Genomic DNA, 17221 nt, shown 5'->3' on the forward strand with positions numbered 1-17221 from the left:
TTGGGTTTAATCAAAGACATGTGGACAATAGAGAATACATTTTGCTTCATTATTATTATTGTAACTACACCAGCAGTAGCAGCAGCATCAGAGGCAGATGGTCAAATAACATTGTCAGCTGGAGTCAGGCAATGCTAACCCATGCTTGTATTTGGGGTAGCTTGAGAACAAGATTTGAGTGTGAGCCATGACATCATCAAATGGGTGCACAACATCGGCCTCTCGGAACTCAACACCACAATCCATGCGGACCAGGCAGAGAGTCGTGCAAGTGTCTTTCTAATTACCTTAAAAGCCAGGGAGGAGGGTTGGAGGGTTAAGGCTCTGTATAAATGCACAAAGACTGGGCTGAGTCAAGGTTAGTGATGGGCTGGTTAGTTAGTCAGTCAGTATTCTTGCACCAATAGTAAGTCAAACTGTTGGATCGAGTATTGCAAGGAAATGTTATGAGGAAAGATGTTATGAAGGTGAACCGAATACAAAGAAAAGAAATATGTTAACTTCCAATAATTCCTGGTTAGCTGGCTTCACTTCCCTAGCAATGAAACATGAAAAATAAAGGTCCCTTCCACACCACTATAATTTGTTATATTTAAGACTGCCTTCTCCATGCCAAGCAAAAAATGGGATCAGTAACAAAAATGTTAAACCAAGATGCAAAATAAGGAGAATTTCCATCTAAAGGAGATTTAAGACTAAGAGCATGCACCAACTTACATGATCCAAAATATTATGACGATTCTGCACAAGATGTGACCACCATTTGCCTTAATGCTGATAACTACTGAGGTTTGATATAAACTCCATCTAATCTGTGGTCTCCATCAACTTTTGATAAACTACATCCAGGAAGTTGTCTGAAGTGTTCAGAGAACCCTCAATGTGCCACACACACAAAGGGTTCAGGAACTTTTAGGCAACCATCTTAAACATCACAAAAGGTCAACAATGAAAGAGTCGAGATTCCCTAAAGAGTTCACTACACGTCACTAAAACTATAATGAAAAACAACTGCAGAACAGAAGACAAATAGGGAATGTAGTTCTTGTAATTAATTAGGAAGTTTAAATCTATACCAGACTGGTGAAGTAAAATAAACCATCTAGCATAAATTTTTAAAATATAAACTGATATATGTATGTAGTACTTACTCTTCAAAAAAATTATATACATGCAATTAACAAATAAACTGACTCAATAACAGTGACTATCTTCTCGATAATATCATTCCATGAACACAGCTACAATACAAATGCCTGCCAGTGATGTCTGGTGCAAGCAAGGTCCTGGCTGAGAATGAGGTACAACTAATCATAACATGCTGGCAGCCCAGAGCCACTCCAGGCCCTGGTTCACTTAGCTTCACCTACACTTGGCTTGAAATGATCAATCTGATGGACTCGTCTATTCATACCTATGGCATCTCTTGTAACAACGTCCTCCACATTCGTGACACCTGTTCACAAGTCTGTGATAGTATGTATGTTAACTCATACAAATGATATGATGATAAAGCAGAGCTTCTGATACGCACTTTCAGGGTGATCTGGTGGACAATACTGTCCTGCCTTGGGTAAATGCTATATAATGAGCCGGGATAAAGGTAATTAGCATCTGGTCTCGTAGAGTCCCGAACGGCCGATGTAACGAACCCATTTGATAACGTCATGGTCAGAGTAGTTGAGCTTGGACTCAAACACTTTCAAGTAGCGAACTTTGAAGCCTGATGGAGCAAACGGCACCTTTGGAGAGGAAAGAGTGACAGATTAATAGAGGAGCACTTGAGCAGCACAACTAATGTTTAAAAACACACATTGCCTTCTCAACCAGAACAACATAAATAGCCTGGAAAATATGTGTAAGCTATCATCTATGATAACAATTTTCTACAGATCAATTAATCTCTTTGAGCAAAAACAAATTATAGTCTAAAGTTCTGATAAATATTTCTATAAAATATCATGAAAATGAATATATCATACTAATATTCTGCCTAAAAGTAATGGCAAAAAAAAAAAAATAAATAAATAAATAAAAAAAAAAAAAAAAATAAATAAATAAACAAATAAATAAACAAATACATAAAAACCATTCAATGACACAAAGAACTTATTAATAATCAAATTATCTCTGTTACTCACCTTAAAGCATTTTAAACTATACACTACTCTGAATAATACATTAACCATTGCTAATTATTTACCTGTAACAAAGACCTGTGTACAACATGTTCCTTCTAAACAGACAACAACTCTACCCCATTAATCACACCTGCTGACACCAAACACCTGCACCTGCCTGTCACTCCTTCACACAATATGAAACTGATCAGGAGTGAGGTTAACCTTTTATCTACTCTAGTCTTAAAATGAAGAAAGATATTCCATAAACATGAATGATAGAGAGTGTCATATACAATTATGTCACAGTAAAAGCAAAATTTGTTCTACATAATTGAATAAGTATTTTTCTTATAAGGTAAGAAAATGAAGGAGGAGGAAAGAGTTGGCCTGGCATTAGAAGATGTTTCCAATAAAAGCCAAGCCAAACAGTAAAGAGTGCTAGTGCCACACAGTTAGGCAGGACAGGAAGCCAAGCGTTTACAGGTTGTGGTCCAGTTTTTGCAAAGTAAGAATAAGTATCAATGACAGTAATCATATTATTGCTTCACCAATCTTCCCGTCATGCATGTTAGTTCAAAGAAATGTACAAGATCTTATCCCAAGATTAAGCAAGCCCAGAAAACCTTCCTAAGTATAATCATATCAACCTTCCAAAAGTTGTAGTGATGAAATATAATGTTTAAAGTTTCCCACTACCAAGCTACACCATTCTTTGGTTGAACACAAACTTGAGGTATACAGAGATGTTAAAAAATATTGGGCCCTGGGCAAAGAACAAAAAGATTAGCCCATTAGTCCTTTCATGGGTGACAACATCGCAAGAAGTCCTGGTTATAACTATCACGCTCACTACTGTGTCTTGTATCTGCTGTGCATGTCAGGATCTTTACTGTGGTATCCTCAGCTCAAGGAACAACCATGAGTCACAAGGAACAACACTTCATGAGGAGAGAACCTGGCCATTCTGAGGGATTTAATGCTTGATCAAGAAGGCCTGGGTCAGCTTTGAAGATTAAGCCACAACTAATTGAAGTCTGGCAATATGACTTCACTGAACACTTTATTTCTCCCTAGGACTGACAACTTTGAGAAGCATATTTGCCTTATCTTCCATTATTATCAACCAAATATCTTAAGATATGCTGGCAGATCGGCCACACAGGATTTGTTGATTTCAAGGAAAACTGATCATACTCCTTCCAGCAATGACTGATAACAGTACTTGATTGCCCCAGACACAAACATTATAGTCATAATTATTAATCTTTATTGCTGTATTTCTGATAAACTTCAATCAAGCAGCAACAATAAATAAGAGATGATCTTGTGTCAAGAAATATATCTTTTCCACAGAGCTATACACTATCTCAATACTGTTTGCCTATCATTTACAGATATATCATAACCATACAAAAAATATTGGAATTCCAAAGTCTTAAATAAACTGCATAAAAAAACAATATCCTCTAATTATGCAGTACATGATTCCAAGCAAGCTGTCCAGAAGGCACTGTCACTCAGGCTGCTGCTTGTTGTAATTCACCTGACCCACATTTACTTAAGTGCAAAAATCCTCAGATTGGTGAGGTTTCCTACTCTCAATACACAGCTCTTTGAGATTTCCCATCAGTCTGCTGATATGAGGACACTGACATCTCTAAGGCTCCATATGTGAGAGCCAACAAGACATGCAGAATGTGATGATGTGCCTGGTAGTCATTCAAACAAGAATTCCAGAAATGTTTCCACCTGTGGAGGGACTGATGAGCCCAGTGCCAAAAGTGTGGAGGGACAAGGGAGACGCTTTGAATGGCATCAAAGATAGAATCATAAAAGTAATTATTTCTTTATGCTTTGGCTCAAAGTTGGGTATATTTTGAGCACACATCAGCATCTTTTTACCCGGCTCCCACACAAAACAGTAACATCAGTAGAGAAGGTACCTTTGGGTGGAAAAAACTAATTAGCTTGAGAAATAATACCTTACACCAGCAGCCCTTCAAAGTGTAGACAAGGAAATGTAAAGGTCATCTCACCTCAGTTGTTGACACAACAGGCCACCATGCTACCCAGGCACCACTCTCTCTCTCTCTCTCTCTCTCTCTCTCTCTCTCTCTCATGTACATAAAAAAGGGTATGGGTCAGACAAACATATAGATCATAGTCATTTAACATTGGAAACCCACATGTCCTGGCCTGTAATATTCTGCAAACCTCTCCTCCTCTCTTCCTTTCTTCCTCTGGCACCAAGATATTCAAAATTAAATGCTTGAACTCTGCCATTAAGTGAGAGTATTTGACCCAGAAAGCTGAAATGATACTCCGAATAGCATCATTGTTACCTTGAAGTACATTAGCAAGGAGATTGTTTGACAAAATAATGTGATCAGAGTATTGGTGTTGCTTCTATTTTAATCAAAGAATTACTTTTACTTATCAAAAAGCTGTCATCACTTCAGAAATTTTATGCCAAACTCAAAGCTGGTTGCATTTCATGAGAAATTCAGTTACAACTCCTGCTCACAGTAGCACAAGCTGAAGGCAGGCATGATGCTTTCCACCAATGACAGATGGCTGTACAAGTGTGTTCTACTCCTTTACAGCAGAAATAATCAGGTTTAGCAGGCTTTGGAACAAGAGTCTTGTTTAAGCACAGCAACCTGCTATTGTAGTGATGTTTATCTCTACAACATGTGATGTGCATGGAGTACAATACAAAGGAGGGATGGGGGGGACCCCAGTGGCTCATGAGGTGAGAGCTGGAGTTGACAAATGTTGCCACCCAACACACCACAGCAGCAAACATTCTTGCATTGTCTGCGAGCTAATCATGACTACACAAATATTTAATTCCTTTCTTTTCTTCAGCATCACAAAGCCTGCTTGTTTTGCTTCTTTTCAGCTGACACTTCCCAGAATTCTACAGTTCTCTGTTTGGCTACATTAGAAGATAAAAATTCTCTGCAGAAAACCAAGATAAAATTTTGTCAAAAATTTTTGAGAAAATGTGTTACTGGTTCTATATAAAATAAAACTTAAACAGATATTTACATTGTCAAACAACAATTCATAGTCAAATTTACCTAAACACAGCTCATGAAAGCTAATTAGTATATATATATATATATATATATATATATATATATATATATATATATATATATATATATATATATATATATATATTTCTGAACCCTTAACAAGCAGCATTCATCTTTGCCTGACTCTCAAAAAGACAAATTCCCAAGGCCAGCTGCCAGATCACAAGAGCCTCAGCATATAGACACAAGACAGGTCAACTCTGCCCACACTGATCACCACTCACAGCTTGACCAGTGATGTTTGTTCCTGTCAAGGACCTCTAGTGGCCCACTATCCCATCCTCAGGGCAATAGCTCACTGTTCACATGATATTTCAAAGGTGGCATTATAGTTACAAGCCACAAGCATTACTAATCAAGCTGTACATGATTGCAGTAAGGCAGACTTTATTGGCCTTTTGTTTGCAAAGTCACCACAAAAGCAAATTATGTTAGAAATAAGTGTTCGTGCTAAATTTCATGAGCCAAAAAGGAGACGAGTGGCATTAATAAAATCCTAACAAAGGGTATGGCAATATTCAGGACAAAATCAAACAGTGGAGACAAGGACAGGCAAAAAGCAATGTCCATAGAGTAAAGTCTGCCACAGAGCATCTCTCTCTCTCTGCCAGTCCACTCTTACCTCAAAGTTCATGGAGATGGGAGGCCTTGTCCACTTCTTCTTAGTGTCTGTCTGCAGCAGTTCAATTTCAGCCGATATCTGGGACTCCTTCATGCCACCCATACGCTTGATCCTGCAGAACCACCACACACACACACACACACACACACACATAACAACAGATCAGTGGAATGCTTTGTCACAGGAACAAGTGCTTATCAGTTTTAAAAATTCTTAAAAAAATATGATTATTGGCTATTTAAAGGCAAATAAGTACCACACACACACACACACACACACACACACACACACACACACACACACACACACACACAAACACACACACACACAGTTTAAACACAGTTTAAATGAAGAAGTAGTGTCTGCAACAAGTGTGCATACTTTTAAAGTAAGATTGGATGAGTGTGGATATGGAGATGGGGCCACACCAACATAAAGCCCAGGCCCTGTAAAACTACAACTAGGTAAATACACACACACACACACACACACACACACACACACACACACACACACACACACACCATAAAATTTCACTCGTGATATTTAATTTAAACACAATTGTTAAAAACTTCATTGAGGTAAAAGGAGTTTCTATTCACAAGCTTAATTTAATAACAAATTACCATCTTTGAAAAATTACCTGGATAATGATTGCTATGTTACTTAACGAAAGAAAGATGAACTCTACTTGCAATATTCCATAATTAATCACTGTGTTCATCATGAGTCTATTCTTACTCTTATTACTACAAAGAGAAGAACACTCACCCAGGAATGAACTTGACAACCTTACTCTTATAATTTTGTTCTTGCTTCTGGTATCACTTCTTTACAACTCTCACTGGCACGCACACACACACACACACACACACACACACACACACACACACACACACACACACACACACACACACACACCTCAGTGAACATCAACCACTTACTTCCACACAATGGCATTTTCTGAAGCCTTGTACTTTGCCTTTCCTTTCATACAGATGAGCTGCACCCCAGAAGTATTGAGAGGAGTTGGAATCCGCACCTGAAGAAATAATAATGACACTTTACTGAACATGTCCATGGCAGTGTAGTGGATAAGTTGGTGAGCGTGGGATCGGGTAGACGTCCACGCGTAGATTCAAATCCCATCACGTACCACCTTGAAACTTTGTCATTAGTCGATAAGTTTAAAGTTACCTACATGTCACCGTGATACCCAGATTCTAGGTGGAAGTGTAATTGCATTACACCAAAGATGCACTTGGGTGGTGATATGGGCACTAATATGGGTACCACTATAAATAAAATTGCCTGCGCCACTAATGGGTGGAAGCTGAACAGCACTCCCCATACTCTTCAAGTGTACCTACAGGCACTATAGGCCAAGTTTCTCTCAACTTCCCAAACTCCCACACTGCACCCTTCCACCCTTGCCTCCCACCCCTGCCTTCCATTTGCACTGTTACTGATTTCACCATCTATCCTACTGATGTTTGCACCCCTCACACTCAACTCCACATTAGTCATAAAAACAAACCAGTACACATGAGGGGCGATGCCATTAACCCCTTCAGTACTGGGAAACATTTTAACCATGATTTTTTGGGTATGATTAAAATTTTTTATTTGCATTAGGAAGGATCTACAGAGGTCAAAAGATTAATGGTCAGAGTCTTTACTATTTTGATCTCCATGTAAGTTTCTGAATCCATATAAAATTGCTAAATAGTAACCAGAATGAATATGAAAATACTGCATGGTGCTGAAGGGGTTAAAGAAGTCAGTCACTAAAAGAATGGTGAAGGACAGCAAGGAACTAAACGTCTGTTACTTTACTTACTAAGATTCAATGAGGAAGGTCACAGCCAAAATACAAAATAAACAAAGTAATTCTGCTTCATCCTGTGTTTGCACTTGCTGAAACCTGCATTCACTTGTTTTACTCACACAATATGCAAATATAAATTTTATTTATTTACTTTTTTTTTCCAACAATGCAGGCTTTTCATGGGAATTTATGGGCTAAAGGAGGTATCTTTTTAGGTCCCTTCTATGTGAAAGCTCACCCACTAGGAAACTGTTACCCTGTGTGAGAAAGCACAACCTACACTTGGACCATGGCCAGGATTCAAACTCATGCGCTTGGAGATCCCTTGGACCCCAAAGTGCGCATGGTTCCACTGTACCATGGCGGGTCCATCTATCTATATAAAAAAGCAACAATCCCACACAGGATGACCCAGACAAAGCAGTACACTTTATCTGTGGACTGGCATCTAAGTGGGCCTTTTTGTTTAATAATTTTGTTGCCCTAGGCCAATTTTCTCTTCTTACTTTGAAAAATATATAAATATACAATTCACACTATTAAGACTAAGTAAAACAACATGAATATTAATTGATTAAAGCAAGCAAAAGGGAATGTTCAACTTGAAAAAGAAAATTCATGGATGTGAAAGTTAACAGTAAAAAAGGAAACTCAACACAGGACAAGGAGAGCTGACCTCGATCTTTTGTGCCAGCAGTGAAGGCTTGAAGTTACTCTTGATGACCACCTTCACCTCCATCTTGGTGCGGCCCACCTCGCGCACCAGCGGGATCACTCGGAAAGGCAGGGAGATGTCCTTGGTGGTGCGGTACCTGTCACACAAGACCAAGAGTGTTGTTACCAGCAGTGCACAGTGATGGGAACACCTGACCTGGAGGTGCTGTGTGGGATGGGTCAGGTCACACCATCTACACACTTTGGACGCGACTTGCACCAGCCACCGGTCTTATCTACTACTCCAGAATTTCTGTTTGGTGGTTCCCTTAATTAAGACCACAGGTAGATATCACATTCACACACACAAGGCTTTATGGATAGGCAACATTGGTGTACAAAACACAGCTTTCCAAACAGGACAACAGATCAGTGAAAACCGTAACTAGAGGACATAGTGTGTGTTATTATTATAAACAAACTTAACTCTTTTACAATCTCACACATCTTTCCTTTTCTTGTTGTATTGTTACTTCCACACATTCAATGACCTAGTAATTACTTAAGTTATTAAGTTAATAACTATTTTAGTACCTTTTCGTCTTGCACATACTTATAAAGATTCCATAAGTTGCTCTTAGTGTCAAAAATTGTTACACATCACAGTAAAAGTAAAAAAATTAATAATAATATAATAATAAAAGGCAAAATATTACAAGCTTAATCAATCCAGTCACACCATAGAAAAGTAAACAGAGAAATGCAAGGCAGAATATTACAAGCTTGAATCAATCCAGTCATACCATAGACAAGTAAACAGACAAACACAAAACAGAATATTACAAGCTTGAATTGATCCGGTCATACCATAGACAAGTAAACAGCGAAAAAACTATCATACAAAAGTTAACAGCTCACCTCATGAGTTCAAATTCCCCATCAGGAGGAACAAAGGATATAGAATGCTCCGTCTCAAACTTGGACAGCTTGACACATTGGTGGAACTGGCAGTCGTCGATAGCAATGCTGGTCTTCCCGGATCTTTGTGACTCATCAGACGAACCTAAAAAACAAGTCATTCTTTAAATAACAAATTATAATAGCATTTATAATTTCTTCCACATGAATAACATGGCTCAACTTGAAGCAATAAACTCACTGTACACTGGAAAGACAATAAGAAAGTAACTGAAGTTAATTGCCCATAAATGAGAATGTTTACCTACAGTTCTACAGTCCCATGAGTTCCAATATCATACAAATCTCCCGGAGAACTGCTTCAGTAAAAGACCACAAGTATTACAATAGAACTGGAAAATAAGAGGGTGTGAGAAACTACCCTGCAATATCCCTGGTTTGTGTGTCTGTCTGGCTGAATATGTGTCATAGTGTGAGTCTGCCTTACCTCTCTTGGCGTCCATGACAATCTTGTCGTTGATGCCAAACTTGCACTCTGGCATGCCTGACAGGTAGCTCTTCATCACCACCTTGCCAGCAACATGGGCAGACAACACCTGGCCTGTACACAACACACTCAGCTATAACCACACCTCATCTCGTAATCATCATAACTATTTCAAATTCCTCAGATACACAAATCAAACTTGCACTTCTGATTATGTAACAATTTATACTTTAGAACAAAAACTGAACTTGTAAATAAGAATAAAAGATTAAGTTGCAATGTCAGAACAAGATGTAAATGGTACTCATATGTCAGAGAGAGAGAGAGAGAGAGAGAGAGAGAGAGAGAGAGAGAGAGAGAGAGAGAGAGAGAGAGAGAGAGAGAGAGAGAGAGAGCAGCTTACCTTGGGGGGACATGAGCAGGTTGACATATTCAATAACATCCAGGAAGAGTTCGTTGCGCCGGTACTTGATCCCCTCGCGCCGCCACCCAATCTGTCCCGTCACCTGTGGCCAGTACAACATGTGAGGGAAAGGAGGAAAAAAATACTGCTACTGCAAGAGTCAGCACAAACACAACATCCCAGAATGCTCTTGTTACTGGTGATGCATCTTTTGTAATGAATTCACAAGGTTTCTAAGGAAGCAAAGACATGAGCAGCAATTTATCAATGCATGACTACCCAATCCTTGAATACTTTTGTTATTGGTAATTCTATCTTTATCACCAAAGTAATTTTTATCATTAACACCCATAAAGGTATTTCTCAGAGGAAGCAAAACATAAGAGGCATGAGACACAACACTTTCTTCTTCCTCTCACACCTATTCTGTCCAATTCTCTAATACAAGAGTTAATCAGTACTCTCAATCATTCATAACTTTCTCTGGTAAACTCTGCAAGTCCCTGCCTGTTTCTGTATTTCCATCTTCCTACGAACTGACTTCTTTTAAGAGGGAAATGTCAAGAAATTTGTCACTAACTTTAGGCTAACTCTACTTATCTTTAAGGGAACTGGCAATCAAGTGGGCCTTTTTAAAATTTTTTCATTGCCCTTGACCAGCTTCCCCTCTTGCATAAAGAAGAAGAAGAAGAAGAAGAAGAAGCCAACCTGAGAAGTGATTTGTGACTGCTCCTCCTTGCTGGCCGTCTTGATGCCCTGCTGAGTAATGAAGGTCTTGAGCACTCCCGTGTCTGTGTTCTGAGGGTACCCAAAGTCAAGGATCTCTGAAATGGACCAAGGCTTATTTGTAACTCCCTCCACTTGAAGATCATCACACAAACCATTCCACACCTTGCAACACTGACAAATACTGTGTCACTTTTGTTCTTACTCTTACAAAGACTATTACTAAACTGTATTACTTTTGATCTTAACCTCTTCAGTACCATGATGCATTTTCATATTTATTCTGGTTACTCTTTGGTGATTTTATACAGCTTCAGGAACTTATGTGGGGATTGAAATAGTGAAGACTCTGGCCATTGATCTTCTGACCTCCATAGACCCTTCCTAATGTAGATAAAATTGTCTAATCATACCCAAAAATTCAAGATAAAAATGCATCCTCACACTGAAAGGGTTAAGCTTACAGAGATTATAACTTTCCTACATCTGGAAAAGCTGTCCTGGTGTGTCTTTGGTTTGGAAAGGCTCTGTGTAGTACTTAATTCTCAACAGTATTCTCTATGCTACACACTGCTTGGTAGCATCTCTGTCCAGACCTACAACTATAAGGTTTCTCTGTGTGGCTGGAGAATAAGGTGGGTTATAATGGAGAACAGGAGCACAGTAGTTCAGGCATTAACCCGTAAGAGGTCAGCACTGATTTACTTCCGAATACTCATCCAGGTCACCAAAAATTCCACTTTTTTTTTTATTCCATATAACTCAAAATGGGCATAGAAAAGTAAAAATAAGAGTTAAAGTTCGAAATTGCCATTTTTTAATGTCCAGCTGGAGCTTTAAATTTACCTCGCTCAGTGATGCTGCCAGACATAAAACTTCTGAATGAGGCTTTTTTTAATCGTTTTATCGATATTTTTCTCCTACGAGACATGTATGATGGCTACATATTCAAATTAACCCATGTTTTATGAAATGAAAAATACAAAAAAATATTTGTAAATACGGTACATATAATGTAAAAAATAATTTGCTCAGTTTATTATTTTTTTTCAGTATCTAAGCTTTTTAGTATTGCAGCAGGGTGTGATATTCTTCAAAACAAGGCTCAATGCATAGAGCTACATCACATTCATGACAGTAATACCAAATGTCACTCCGTTTTTTTGGGGTCACGCTAAGGCAGCAGGGAGGGGTGGGGGAGGGGGATGACTAACCCATGTCAGAATGGCGGGAAACTGTGCTGATGTATGCTAGACACTTCAAAGAACATAAATATTGAAGCTGGAGGGAATTTCAAACGCATGGAAACCAAGAAAGGAGCGAAGGTACTTGTACGTGATTGACCACAGATAGTAAGCAAAGACTTCACGTACATGTACGTGGTTGACCTCTTACGGGTTAAGACATCTGACTGCAGTGTTGGAAGCCCCAGGTTGGAATCAGTCAAAGAGTTTCTCAGGTAACTGCCTAGTCCTCAGTTCACCAGCCTTTAAACAAGTACTGGTCACCAATGACTGAGGATGTCAAAGGAAGCAGAGAAAGCAAACGTCTGCCAAACTCTAACAATGAGTGACACCAACAGCCCATCACCAATGACCCACAGCCATAGTACACTTCAATAACAGTGAAAAGGCTTGTATTTGGCAAGGGAAGGATTCTAAAGCTCTTCCTAACACCTTTCCAAATGTCATCTCTTCCCCTACATTTCTAATATTCAAGGGAGTATCAAACAGCACAGGCCACACCTGCCTGTTGAAGGTCCAGACAGTCAGCCACTCACCATCAAGCAGTTCATAGATGAGCACAAAGTTGTTCTTGACATTCTCCTCGGAGATCTTCCCAAAATAGCTGCTCATGACCTGGCAAAGAGTTTGGTGATCAGTGAGTGCAATGGCCAAGACACAGTAACTCTAGCTGTACACATCTTCCTTGAGCTCTGACAGCCTGCAATAGATTCTGTTAATGAGCTTCTTCAGACTGTTGTGAGTTGAAGCAAATGAAAAGAAAACAATACGAATCTGGAAACAATATGAATTGTAACATTACTAATATATTTTCAAAGATCACTCTTCCCTGTGATTCATGTGATTAATTCATGTGTCAACCAGATAATCACACAAAAAATGTCAATGAGAGATCATTAAAGAAGTAAATATCTCACCCCTGCACCCCTTACCTCAAGCATCTTTAGAAGGAACTCAAACACCTGTGAAGCATTCACATTCTGCTTGGTGACGGCCGCCACCCAGATATTGGCACGCTGAGGATAGGCAGTAAAGTAACAGAGTGACAGGAGAGAATCGTGCTGCAAATATCAGTGCCTCTCATACATAAAAAGAAAGTAAAACAATCTGGACAGACTAACACATTGTTACGTATGGAATCGTTAATACAAAGAAGAAATAAACATAAGTACACACACTGGCAGTTTGGCGCTGCTCACCTTGATGTGGAAGAAGCTGGTGCGGGCAATGTTGGTGACGGGGGAGCGGACTTGTTGCCGCGCGTGGATCACATTCACCCTGAAGGCATCCACGGCATTGCGGCCAATGTCATCGCGATACACCCGAGAGATGAGCACCTCCCCCTTATGGTTGTAGATGAATAGCCCCCCAAGCATCTTTGTGGCTCTGCAACACAACACTGCTGCATCACAACACACACACACACACACACACACACACACACACACACACACACACACCTGTTGCATCCTCTTCACCCTTGCACCATGACACTTAAATAGCCTTCCCACACCTCCTCATCCACCACTGAAACTTGTTAACTCTGGAACTCCCTTAGAAGGTTTCAAGACACTTCTCATATTCTTTTTTTAAATGTTCTTTGACAATTCTCTTTTGAGTGTCTTTTTCTGTACTGGGAGTAACCTATGGGTGTTGGCTGCACCTCTGCACACTGCTGCCACCTCAACCTAAGAGTAACCTGACCTCACCATGGCCTGTGGGATTCACGTGTCAAGGGCAATGGGGCGGCAGCACTACACGATCTACACGCATTACCAAGTGTAGTGGAAGACATGCTATGATGCTACAGCACCATTTTTACACCTCAAATAAAAAAAATAATAAATAAATAAATAAAATAAATAAATAAATAAGTCATGCAGTTCTGTGTGAAATATTTGTTAATGTTTACTATCAGTCCTCGCCAGTAATGCATGACACAAGCACACATTGGGGTATTATAGTCACTACACTTTATGTTTATGATGTCTTTTGCACAGCCAACTATTATTGACTCATAATGCTTTTGAAAACCACCACAGAAACAGTGTTAGATTAGGCTTAGGTTGAGTCTGATAAGCTTACGTTTGTTTTTTTTTTTTTTTTTTTTTGGGGGGGGGAGGAGGGTTAGGTTTGGTTTGGATTTAGCTAGCGGAGAAACGTACAGACCAAATTTCACACCTTATTAGAAAAAAAAAGTCAAGCCAAACAGTTATATTTGGCAAAGAAAGGATCTGTTGTAAATTTTTGTGGAAATATTATAGTTTTTGATAAATGAAAAGCAGGATGAAAGTATGAGCATGAGAATGAGAGTTTTAGTATGCATTTTATTTTTTCTTAATCTTATTTTAGTCCTTTCTATCGTTCTTTTAAATTTTTCTTATTTATCTATTTTTTCTATACTTCCTCTGATTCTGTTCTAAGGTAAGGTTGGCATGTTCTCGTTGTTCAACTGTGACACTAATGGGGGACAGGAGCAGCCAATGTCTAAAGTATCAAGTTTGCCTGCTTCAAATTTTACCTGCAAAGAAGGGAAAACTGGCTAAGGGCAACAAAAATGACTAAACAAAAAGGTCCACTTAGATGCCAGTCCCTGAAGAAGGCTTAGAAGTGCAGAATCTAACATCAAGTAATAAGAAAAGTACCAGTTGTTGTATTTTGACACCTAGAACATGAAATTGGCACCTGGCACTGATACCTTCGCTGCATTTATTGTGTGTTGTGGTTAACATAACATAACATATAACATAAATAATAGGATAACAAAGGGCCACCAGGGCCCATCTAGGTTATCCTGTATCAGTCGCACAGCGACCTCGTCATCAGTACTTAAAGATACACTTACAAGTACACAATACATTATATACTAATTTTAAATATTTGGCCCATTAACAGGGCTAAGTCCTGCAGCGAATTCCTCTACAATCTGTGATCCCCATACATGGGGATCATGTCTTGTTTAACTATAGTAAATTTCTTATAAAACTATCATGCAGTGCTATACATAATTATAAATCTAATAAATTTAAGTGCTTATCTAATCTGTTTTTAAACATTGTCAAACTAGTGCTATTTACAACCCTCTCTGGCAATGCATTCCAGAAGTGTACCACTAAAGAAATATTTTCTTCTATCTAACCTGCAGCCTTGCTTTCTAATCTTCCTGCCATGATTTGTAGTCCTACTTCCCTCCTCTAAGGTAAAGAAAGATCTCACATCTATGTAGTTTGTATCTGAGAACATTTTAAATAACTCTATCATATCCCCTCTTATACATCTCCTCTCAAATGAAAACATGTTTAATTCCTTTAATCTATCTCTATACTCCAGGCGCTTTAATGCTGGTATCATCCTAGTTGCTCTTCTCTGAACTGCTTCTAACATGTTGATATCCTGCCTATAGTGGGGTGACCAGGCCTGTATGCAATACTCTAAATGGGGCCTAACATAGGAATTATATAAGCTACGCACCACTTCCTTACTTTTATAACTAACCCCATGTATGGGGACCACAAATTGTAGAGGACCCCGCTGCAGGACTCAGCCCCGTTAATGGGTCAAACACCCAGAACCAGTATACAATGCATTGTGCACTTGTAAGTGTATCCCCAAGTACTGATGACGAGGTCGCTACGCGACTGACACAGGACAACCCAGATGGGCCCCGGTGGCCCTTTGTTACTATTCATGTTATGTTATGTTATGATATGTTAACATTTCTATTTATAAAACCCAGGATCCTATTTGCCCTATTTCTTGCTTCTAAACATTGCTTTGAAAATTTCATAGTCCTGTCTATCACTACTTCTAAATCCTTTCCCTCCTCTACTGCCTCTAGCCAACATCCCTCCATCTCATAGGTAAAGTTTGTGTTGTCTTTACCTAAATGCATAACCTGACACTTTTTAGAATTAACCCCTTCAATACGGTGACGCCTTGAAGGGGTTAATTCTAAAAAGTGTCAGGTTATGCATTTAGGTAAAGACAACACAAACTTTACCTATGAGATGGAGGATGTTGGCTAGAGGCAGTAGGATACAATTAACATCAAGGAACATAACCCTTTAATCCCCTTCCTCATGTTTCATTGTTAAAGTGTTCTCTCTACTAGTAGGTGTTATGGTAGAAATTATCTTATCAGTGGGATGTGCCAGTAGGAGTAGCAGTGACAGTAGTGGTGGTGGTGATGGTAGTAGTAGTAGTAGTAGTAGTAGTAGTAGTAGTAGTAGTAGTGGTGGTGGTGGTGGTGGTGGTGGTGGTGGTGGTAGTAGTGGTGGTGGTGGTGATAGTAGTAGTAATAATGGTGATAGAAGAAGTTGTAGTAGTAGTAGTAGTAGTAGTAATAGTGGTGGTGGTAGTACGGCAGTAGTGAAGGTTGTGGTGGTAGCAGTAACAGTAAGAGTGGCGGCAGATTAACAGTACCATAAACAACAGTACCAGCAACAGCAGCACCAGTAACTACCACCAACAACCACTCACTCTCACTACAACAACAACAAACAAACAACAGCTGAGAGAGAAGGAGAGAGAGAGAACTGTCAGCGCAACACACTTTTCCTCCTCCAAACCTGTTATTTCCACATCTTCTCGCGCCCACACCTGCTCCACCACATCTCCACACACTCCTGCCACGCCCGCACCCACTAATTTACCTGTGTGGAGTAGTAAAGAGGGAGAACTCACCTTAATTAATAGCCGGGAGAGGAGTGTTCATCCTAAGGGGGGCGGATCAATCTCCTCTGTTCCGTTCCGTTCCTTGGTTCCGTTCCATTTTGTCCAGTAGGCGTGGAATAAATTATTTTTTTCTTATATTCAGTTACTTTTTTATGTTTTAGTATGTTTTATTTTTCTTAGTCATATTTTGTTCTTTTTATCGTTATTTGTTTCCTTTTTTGTTATGCTTCCTTCGTTGCTGTTCTACCTAACGTTGGTCTGTTCTCAGTGTTCGTATTAGTTTTCTTGTCTTTTTTATCACGTATTTTATTTTTTAGGCAGTATTTTATTAGTTTGGTTAATTTCGTATTGTTTATTTTTATATTTCTTGTTAATGGGTTCCTTTCTGTTCCGTTCCGTCCAGCCCTCTGAGATTGCACCGTGGAGTAATATGGCAATGTT

General features: G+C 39.2%; 1 protein-coding gene across 1 annotated transcript; it reads right to left on the reverse strand.

Moving 5' to 3' along the window:
* Positions 1-23: 23 nt before the first annotated feature.
* Positions 24-16940, reverse strand: LOC123507811 (AP-2 complex subunit mu). Its single transcript, XM_045261020.1, has 12 exons — positions 16790-16940; positions 13306-13492; positions 13039-13122; positions 12643-12721; positions 10845-10960; positions 10137-10239; positions 9734-9847; positions 9247-9391; positions 8351-8486; positions 6791-6888; positions 5847-5958; positions 24-1742 (listed from the first exon to the last, which is right to left on the reverse strand). Exons 2-12 carry the CDS (start codon positions 13480-13482, stop codon positions 1608-1610), a joined length of 1299 nt encoding a protein of 432 aa, XP_045116955.1. The 5' UTR covers positions 13483-13492; positions 16790-16940; the 3' UTR covers positions 24-1607.
* Between the last annotated feature and the right edge of the window lie 281 nt (positions 16941-17221).

This window comes from Portunus trituberculatus, chromosome 23, assembly GCF_017591435.1.
Source record: "Portunus trituberculatus isolate SZX2019 chromosome 23, ASM1759143v1, whole genome shotgun sequence".
NCBI classification, from domain to species: Eukaryota; Metazoa; Arthropoda; class Malacostraca; order Decapoda; family Portunidae; genus Portunus; species Portunus trituberculatus.

Coding starts and splice junctions, on each gene's coding strand:
- LOC123507811 (XM_045261020.1), bottom strand. CDS start 13,482: ATGCTTGGGGGGCTATTCATCTACAACCATAAGGGGGAGGTGCTCATC. Junction 13,123..13,305: donor CCAGCTTCTTCCACATCAAG/GTGAGCAGCGCC, acceptor GCCTATCCTCAG/CGTGCCAATATCTGGGTGGC. Junction 10,961..12,642: donor CATCTATGAACTGCTTGATG/GTGAGTGGCTGA, acceptor GGTCCATTTCAG/AGATCCTTGACTTTGGGTAC.